Consider the following 10038-nt stretch of genomic DNA (forward strand, 5'->3'; position numbering starts at 1 on the left):
CAATGATAAACGACAAAGGTTCAACGTAGCGCATGCATCGACAATGAATGATGTTGAACGAGCTTTTTGTGTTCTCAAAATTCAAAAGTCTTTGGGGGGTATAAACCGTATAATTCAAAACCCTTCACTAACAGTGCAACCTAGAAAAATTAGAAAATAATGTACGTTTTCATTATATTACACAATATTGTTTTAAAAGAAGAAGGTGGTGATATGTTCTATTCACAAAAAGGAACTCCAACCTATTCATGAAGGTCTAGAAGTAAATCTAGATACTCTTTGGGAGTTGTATTGCAAAGAAACTCCCAACAACCTACGACGTGGAGCATATTGCAAATGTCTACATAGCTAATCTTGACTACTAGTTCCATATACATTTTATTAATAATTAGATGTAATTTTTTAATATATGATTATTATTTTGTTGTAATTTTTTTATTAATGAAACTCCATTTTAATTACAGTTTCATATATTTTAATTAGTTTTTATGTTGTTTTTATTAGATTCCATTTGTTTTAAATCTTTTATTTAACAAAAGTTGTAGGATGGGAGGGAGGTAAACGAGGACACCCCTCACCCTAAGTGGTTGATTGTATTGTAAATCGGTGGATTTTTCAGGTGATTCAAACAAAATATTTATCAAAATAGACAAATTAAATCAGGATGTAAGGAAATAAATGAAAGGAAAACCGTTACTAAATCGAATCGAAACCGAACCGATTGGAACCACATAAAGATATTTGTTCAGTTCTCGATTTCTTGAATTTCTGATTTTCAGAACTAAACGATCTCAACCCCACTTTAGAATGATAAATGATAGCATATATAGTGGATCCAGAAACTATCCGACCCATGTGACTATTTATTCATATGAAAGTCAAAAGTTAAGTTTTTAATTGGTCAAAAAGATTAAAGAAAAGAGTCAAAACTCAAATGAATACAAAATACAAATTTCTAAGATCGTGAGAGAACAAAGGAGGAAACAACATGATGCATTGCATGCAATATGATAACAAAGATACATTTCCATTTAATATTCCTTCACTATCCATTCTTTATAACGCACAGTTAATGTGTAACGTGTGAAAAAATAGATTTCCAAATAATACAAAAAATCAAACACTATATATACCCCCAACACAAAGCTCACACCAAAACCAACCTCCTTTCATTCATCTTCACACACAAAAACAATGGCTTCTCCTCTTTCAATTCTCTCTCTCTTCCTCTCTTTCCTTCTCTTCAATTCTTCATCATCTTTAACCACCAACCCTTCTTTACCTCTGAGAAAAACCGGCCACCAACTGATCAGAGACCTCAATTTGCACCCGAATCCTGAAGTCAACTTCTTTAACACACACACAACCTCTTTTGATGACAATTTTAAAGTATCTGAATCCAAGATTTTGGAGAAACGATTGAAGTTCCATGTTCATGGTGAACCTGGTGCAACTGTTAATGACCTGGCTCACCACGCAGGATATTATCATCTTCAACATACAGTAGATGCAAGGTATCATATGTTAACACATTATCTTAATCTTTCTGTTCAATGTAAGAAATTTTTCCATCTTATTCAATGCAAAAGATGCGGGTTTCTTTTTTCCTTCCTTATAAGTCGTCGTTTCTTATGAAAAGAATTCCAAGATATCATTTTTCTTCATGGGTTTTGATTTTTTAATTGGGGAATTTACCTACCCATGGAAAAAAATCTTTATGGTTAGGAAAATTTGGATTCTTTAGGTATTCGGTGCAGAGGTGACAGTCTTTTTATTCTATTGGTAGAGACTTTAAAGTATGGAATCTTTGAAGGACATGTGAGTAGGGTCAAAATGTCCAAAAGCACATTCTAATGATACCCAAACAAGGGCACTACTGTCTTATTCTCTACTTTTAGGACAGTCGATTATTGCCCATATGTTTTCGAAATCAAGGACCTTACATACAAAAAGAATTGAGGGATTTCCCGTTTTTGATTGGAGATCAAGATCCATTCATTTGGCCCATTTTTCTTCTACAAAAAAAGGGGTCCACAAAATGAAATCAAGAAATTGATGGGTTTTGCAGAGGGACTAAAATTGTTAAAGATAATATTTGCAGGATGTTCTACTTTTTCTTTGAATCAAGAAAAGCCAAAGCTGACCCTGTGGTCATATGGCTGACAGGAGGACCAGGGTGCAGCAGTGAACTGGCTCTGTTTTACGAAAATGGTCCTTTTAAAATTACCAACAACATGTCTCTTGTCTGGAATGATTATGGCTGGGATAAGGTAACTTTCCGTTTTACTGCTTTAAGGAATTGTACTGTACAACTAACTCATCTAGTTTGTTTGACTTTGACTCAGGTTTCAAACATGCTATATGTTGACCAACCTACTGGAACTGGTTTTAGTTATAGTTCCAGTGGTGAAGACACTCGCCATGACGAAACTGGTGTTAGCAATGACCTCTACAACTTTTTACAGGTCTGTTGTTTATTCATGGCAACACCGGAATCAGCAATTCCGTTGTTGAATCTAACTCTGTAATGACAATTGACATTTGACAGGCGTTCTTCATGGCCCATCCCGATTATGTCAATAATGACTTCTACATCACGGGAGAATCATATGCAGGACATTACATTCCGTCTTTCGCTTCAAGAATAAACCAAGGAAACAAGAACAAAGAAGGAATTCATATAAACTTGAAGGGATTCGCAATTGGAAATGGGCTAACTGATCCGGGAATCCAGTATCAAGCATATACGGATTACGCTTTAGCCAATAATTTAATTTCAGAATCAGATTATAACCAAATAAGCCAACGAATCCCAAATTGTGAACAAGCAACCAAACGATGTGGTAATTAATCCCCTTCGTTTCTTGAATTTTGTTCATTTAGGATATAATTGTAATTGTGTACGCATGTTATTGTGTTTATTTCAGGCACAACGGGAACAGATACATGCCAATCGGCCTTATATGTTTGTCAACAAATTTTTGAGGATATACTTTCGATAACAAACAATATAAATGTAAGAACTAAGAGAATCAAAATCTCACTAAACGTAGAAAATCGATTATTCTATTCTATAATGATTTATTTTTTCTATTTGCAGTATTATGATATAAGAAAGAAATGTGAGGGTAACTTGTGCTATGACTTCTCAAGAGTGGAAACTTTTCTAGGACAATCATCGGTTAAAACAGCATTAGGGATACCAAAAAATATAGATTATGTTTCATGTAGTGATGGAGTGTATGAGGCAATGATGAATGACTGGATGAGAAATCTTGAAGTAGGGATTCCAGAACTTCTAGAAGAGAATGTGAAATTGCTTGTATATGCTGGAGAATATGATCTTATTTGCAATTGGCTTGGTAAGTTGACTTCAAGACGTTGACTATTAATTATCAGATTTTATTGAATTGAGTCATTGACTAACATGATTGATTTGCAGGGAACTCGAGATGGGTTCATGCCATGTCATGGTCTGGACAGAAAGATTTTGTTGCAGCTTTGAATACTTCATTTTTAGTTGATGGAAAAGAAGCTGGGATTATAAAGAATCATGGACCTCTTACTTTTATTAAGGTTCATAATGCTGGACATATGGTTCCTATGGATCAACCTAGGGCTTCATTACAAATGTTGGAATCTTGGATGACAGAGAAACTTAACCCTTTAAGGAAGGGTAAGGTTGCACGACTGTAAAAACAAAAAAGGTTTAATTTTGTTACAAATATACATGTAACAGTTGAAAGTATTTGCTGTTTGTGTGCATATTTACTTAAAAGGAGGAAAAAGGTGGAAACTTTACTTGTAATTAGACAGCAATATTTATTGGGAATGTTATATGAAAGAAGTAAGAAGAAATTTGTTGACATAAATGATATGCTTTTGTTTGTTCATTGAATATTAGTTTGATGGTTATGGCTCTTATTTTTGGTAAGATTATGTAAATAAGTACAAGGTTAACTTTTGAAAGTCAAGTTTATTAAACAGAAAAACATTGGAGTTACAAAACGAAAAAAAATTGGTCAATTTTGAATCTTGAAAGTACATTGCTTGAATTCCAAATGGAGCAAACAGGTTTTCAACAACCATTCAATTGACAACTGTTTTGCTTCAAATGCAAAAGTTTGCAGGGTAAGCAATGAGATATGAAAACATAACTTCAAAGAAAAATCACGCTTTTTGAAAGCAATCTTCAAAGAGGAAAAAAAGAAAAAAGACATTGATTCAAGACAAAAGATTTTAGCTTTTCTAGATGAGCATATCCAAGATTTCCTGTATAGATCTACTCAATGCCACATTCGATATATGTCAATTTCTCTTGTCTGAAAAATGAATGATTGTTAACAAACAAAAATGTGGACCATTTATAACATTTTTCCTTTGTTGGATTACTTATTTCTAAACCTTAGTTCAGCAGCTTTTAATACATAGAATAAAAGAACAACGGGAGAAAATGACGAAATAAAAGTTCTGATCGTCTTTTTCATATGGGTAATTAGCAATTTTCTTCTTACGAATGATACTAACCGGAAAAAGGATGAAGCTTGATGAAATCAAAGAAATGTGGAGCAGAGCAACAAAATAGAACCCTAGCAGCGCTGTCAAGCACGAGCACCACAAATAACTTCGTCTCCGTCGCTAACGACGTGAATTAAGAACACGAAATTGCCATTAAGAAGGTTTAGAAGTAGAGCCACATTGAGGTGAGGATCAGCACTTGAGTGAAATTGCAGTGAACTCATTATAGATGGCGCCGCGGTGTTGGTTTCCGGGAGGGTTCTTTCAAAGAAGGAGCACACTGTGTAATACAAGGCGGTGTGATCAATGGCGACGGCTGTTTATATGGTGGTAGTCCGTTTGTCCTCTTCCATGGCGATTGCTGATGGCCGGCGATCAACAAACTATGGTGAGCACTTGGGTAAAATTGATGATTTTATTGGCAACAAAACCAACTAACGGCTTTGGTAAATAAGTATGAAATATAAACATCAAGCGGGGATAGCTCAGTTGGGAGAGCGTCAGACTGAAGATCTGAAGGTCAGTTGTTCGATCCACCTTCACCGCATTTTATTTTTCTTGTTTTCGTTTTTGTTACTTGACACAGTTTAGAGTCTGGCTTAGACCATAAGGTATATTTAACATACTTCTTATTTTTTCCCTGCAGCTCTACTGTCATTTTTTTTCCCATTCTCTTTACAACATAATACATAAATAAATAGAAATATGTCATGGATTCATCTTAGATGCTTTAAACCTTTAACCTATAACTTCTTTTCAAAATTTTCACATATGGATCCACTTTAGATTAAAACATGGATCCATTTGAATTGAAGCAATGGCTTGAACGAGGAGAGATACATTGGTTTTCTCAAGTGACAACCCTCGCCGTGTTGGGATTTTTGAGGTTGGGGTGGTGTACTATACCCCTACGGTGCTAGGTCGCATCTTAGTTTAACAAAAATTTAAAATTAAATTGACGGTTCATTTTAGGAGTTTTTAGGAAAAGAGGTAATGATTTAGGAGAGTAATAAAATTTCTATTTTGTTCAAAAAGTATCATTATTTTTTGCACATTATACCATTAAATTTGTTAAAGTGTTCAAAAAACACCATGACTACATGTAGTAGCAGGTTTGATGTTGATGATGCACATTTTTGCTGAATTAGACATCACTTTCTTCTTCTTCTAAACCATTGTTTCGAATCCTTATTACAATCGAGCCACTGATGAGTTGATACATCGAAAGGAGAGTTCACTGGCGAAGAGGGGTCCATACAACAACAGTCAGATTTTCGCGACAATATATTACTGCATCATGTCTACCTACTTCAACGGTCTAGGTACGACCTAAATCGGGCACCTTGAACATGATTTGGTTTTGCTTAGTTTGTCTCGCATATCATCTTTGTACACAGTCGGTGCGACTCTTCCATTTTTATCTGTAATTAGGGACCATATACAGAGTATCTTTTATTGTATATCGATGACAATATTTTGACTGCTTCATCTTCTGAATTTTTACAATAGATTATAGTCACATCGGGCAACAAGTTCTCCATCTTCGGGACATGAACCATTTTCTTAAAATTATTGTTATAGGAAATCACTACGACATGTTTTTATCTCAATAGAAATATGTGTAAGATTATGATTTTCCCATAATTGGATTTCCATTAAAAGAAGTAATATATACAAAGTATATTGGGCTCCATGACACAAATGGACTAACTATTGATTACATACAAATGGGTTAGACTAAATATAACACAAATACAATAAATACATATACCCTAATACGTCCCCACAGTTTGAGCAAGAGCTCAAGAGCAGATGCTTAAACTGGATCTGAAATACATAAAAGAGATGTTGGAAGCCCTATGGTGAAGATGTTTGCATGAATAGACAGATTTGTTGCACAACATAGGATAAATCTGGACGGGTAAATGTAAGATATTGAAGTCCGCCTGCCAGGCTGCAATACATAGTAGTATCTGAAATTAGAGAGCCGGAGTTATACTGTTTGGACTAAGTGACAGCTGGAGTGCGACAGGGTTTGCAGTTGGACATGTTCACCTCTCAAGTAGTTCTAACGCATATTTGCGTTGAGAAAAAATACCCTTGTTATCCCGAGTAGCTGCAATACCCAAAAAATATGATAAATCCCCCAGATCCTTCATGGAAATCTCAGAGGCCAAAAGGGAAATAATGCGATGCATAATAAGAGACATAGATGAGACGGTGAGAAGAATGACACACACATATATATATATATATATATATATATATATATATATATATATATATATATATATATATATATATATATATATATATATATATATATATATATATATATATAAGTAAATACACTACATTAATGCCTTGCAAAATATATAGTAAAGAGTCACAAACAACTATGTGTAAATCCGATATGTATGATATAAGAAGCATAACGTTGAAACCAATAACGATGGGCTTGTGGGCTTCTTTTCAACCCATAAAGAGATTTCTGTAGACGACACATATAATTTGGGTGAGTTAGGTCTTTAAACCTTGGTGGCTAATACATATAAACCATCTCATTCGAGTGGTCATGCAGGAAAGCATTGTCGACATCAATATGATGAATATGTCAGTTATATAAGACAAGTTGGCTCAAAACAGTGTGTATATAGGCCAATTCAACAACATGACTAAAAGTATCATCACAATTAATCACGGACCGTTGATGTTTTCCATTTGCAACCAAACGTGCCTTGTATCGCTCAAGAGATATGTATGCCTTATATTTCTTACGATATAACTACATAAAAAAACTATATTTTCCATGGGAGGACGCATGAAAAGCACCCAAGTACTGTTAGCAATAAGATCATTAAATTGATCCTTCACGGAAATGGTCCAATTCGGGTCTTGAAGAGCTTGAAGGTGAGATTTAGGCATGATTAATTTGGTGATGATGTGAAGATTAAGGCACTGAGTGGGTTTGGAAATACTAGCACGAGATCGAGAAATTATGGGATGAGAATAGGGAGGTGGCATGTGGGCTTGAGCCCAATTCGAACATGTTCATTCTTTTAGCCCAAGTTGTATATTCCCTTACGCCTAGTTCCTAAGTTTAACAAAAGAAACGAAAAGAAAGTCAGGAGAGAAAAGAAAAGAAAATAAAATTTTCTTTTGTGTTCCCGAGTTGGAGAAAAGTGGAAGAAAAATTAATTATTTTGTTCTTTCTTTCCAAATCCTCCCAAACCGGAAGGAAAGTGATACTTTCATTTCCTCCCATTTCCTTCCACTTCCTTCCTTTAATGAAACTCGGGAACACCAATTTCTTTTATTTTCTTCTCATTTCCACCCATTTCCTTTCTTTTCTCTCGTTAATTTGAACTCAGTAACGGGGTGTTAGTTCAAAAGTGGAAAAATGAACCGATTGAAAGTCAAAATTAGATCAGTTGTGAAGTCGGCGTTTTGGAACTGGTGATTCGAAATCTAAACTCAATTTTGGATCTCACAACTTGCAAGCAGAATGCGTATGTGTATCTATTCGAAATTGATAGTCAAAATCGAAATCTATTTTCACTAGTATTGGATTGGAATCGATAGATGAAGGTTTCGATTTTGTGGACATTTGGTAGTTCGATTGATTTGAAATCAAGAACGGTGGAGTCGAACATGAATATCATTCGACTGATGTACCTCTGTTGTTCACATATGGGATATCGATTGTAATGGATTATTGGAGTCGAATCAAATGAAAATGAGATTCCTTGGAATCGAAATTGAACTAGGTCGATATCAAGTTTGAGTATCATAGTCGAAAGTGTTCTTGATTTGAGTTTGATGATATTGATTGATTTTCTTTTGAGTTCGACTGAGATATGAGAATTACAAGTCGAATGCAACAAAGTCAAAAAAGAATTTCAAAAATGAAAATGAATGTGTATGAATCGAATTTCATAGATTTTTGATTGAGTCGATGGAGTCAATGGTACTTTGAGGTCAAACGAAAATCACATAATCGATGGTGTTTTGGTACAAGTTGAACGTGTTTTTGAGGACATTGGTCGAATATCAAAAGTTAAATTCTACTATTATGGAGACTGATGAAGTCTAAATTTGATTCAAGATGACGATTTCGATTTTGGAATGTCCATATGGAGTCGAAAACGACAAAGCTTGAAGCACACTGCTTGTGAGTCGAAATCTTGTGGTGTCAAATGTATTAACAATCAACTGTTCAACGAGGCTTGTGAGTCGAAACCAAAATGGGTTAAGTCGGACGCTTTTATTTGATAGTCGAACGAGTTTTGATGATAATAAGTTAAACGTGAGTCGAATTCGACTGATGGATATTGGTGATGTTCATTGAGTCTGGAACAAATTGGGTGAGAACGTAACTCGAATCAAGTGCTTAGGTCGAAATTGTGTTGAGTCAGTCACAAAGTTGAAACCCACATAGTCGAAAATCAATTCTTGTTTCGACTAGTATGGTGTTGATTGGAGTCGACATCAAATTCGACTGATGTTCTTTGTTCGCGTACTGGAATACAATTGGGGAAAAAGAGTTCAACATTTCGAATACGAGACCTTGATCTTTCAGCATTTTGACAACTTATACCCAAATTCGGTGTGGGGTAATTTTCTGTGAAGAAGTAAAGATGTTTCAATTCGAATCCTTGAACTTTAAGAATTTTGACAGTTTACCAGTTTCTAATTGGGGGTATAATTATGTGAAGTAGGAAAAAATTTCAGATTCAGTCCCTACAGTTGATGCGAATTGACACTGTATACCCAGTTTCACATTTGGGTTATGTTTCACATTTGAAGCTGATTTGTCGCAAATGGTCCCTACAGAATTTGCGAAATTGACAGTTATTACCCAGTTTTCAAAATTATTGCAACTTTCACCTAAAAGTCGAAATTTTCACAAAAATTTGGAAAATTTTCTTGATTTTTTGTGATTGTTTTTCGTGCAAGATTTTTGTGGTTGCATTTTTGTCACGCGTCGAGGGGAGTTTCGTCACATTTATTCCTCGAGCGCTTCTCATCCCTTGTGGGTTTTATAATCATTTATTGATTATAAAAAAGGGGAGAATGTTGAAATGGGTATTCGAAGATTATCGTTTCAAAGCGGATTTGAAGACCAGTGTTACTTCGAGGGGGAGTTGGGTCTTGATCGCTTGGAGCTCGTTTGGAAATTGAAGTCAGGAAGTCGAATCCTAACTTTGAGGGGGAGAATGTTAAGGCGCAAAGTTCTCCTTGTATGTGACATACCCTCTTATGATGTGTAATGGGTTGAGTCTTTCCTATAAATAGGAACCGGGTGACTCCCATTTATGTAAGAACTATGATGGAACCCATTTGGAGAGATTAGTTTAGAGAGAGGAACCATTACAAGACCCACTTTGTAAACTCTTTCTATTCTAATGGAGCTTAAATATTTATTTACTCTTGGTGTTCTTCGTGTTTGTATGATTCACTTGATCTTTACTATTCCGCACATGTCATCATAATCGGGTCACTCCAGTGATCATGCCACCA

At 35.1% G+C, this 10038-nt stretch overlaps 1 protein-coding gene and 1 non-coding gene across 2 annotated transcripts; both read left to right on the top strand.

Moving 5' to 3' along the window:
• The first annotated feature begins 1141 nt into the window (after positions 1 to 1141).
• Positions 1142 to 3872, top strand: LOC145160709 (serine carboxypeptidase-like). Its single transcript, XM_079079998.1, has 7 exons — positions 1142 to 1514; positions 2102 to 2270; positions 2346 to 2465; positions 2549 to 2843; positions 2928 to 3016; positions 3101 to 3362; positions 3443 to 3872. Exons 1-7 carry the CDS (start codon positions 1195 to 1197, stop codon positions 3694 to 3696), a joined length of 1509 nt encoding a protein of 502 aa, XP_078936124.1. The 5' UTR covers positions 1142 to 1194; the 3' UTR covers positions 3697 to 3872.
• Positions 3873 to 4992: 1120 nt separating this feature from the next.
• Positions 4993 to 5065, top strand: TRNAF-GAA (transfer RNA phenylalanine (anticodon GAA)). The gene has a single exon. It is a non-coding gene; the product is annotated as a tRNA-Phe (tRNA).
• Positions 5066 to 10038: the final 4973 nt, after the last annotated feature.

The sequence above is a fragment of the Lactuca virosa genome, chromosome 2 (genome assembly GCF_052849685.1).
Source record: "Lactuca virosa cultivar CGN04683 chromosome 2, Lactuca_virosa_CGN04683_v6, whole genome shotgun sequence".
NCBI lineage: Eukaryota > Viridiplantae > Streptophyta > Magnoliopsida > Asterales > Asteraceae > Lactuca > Lactuca virosa.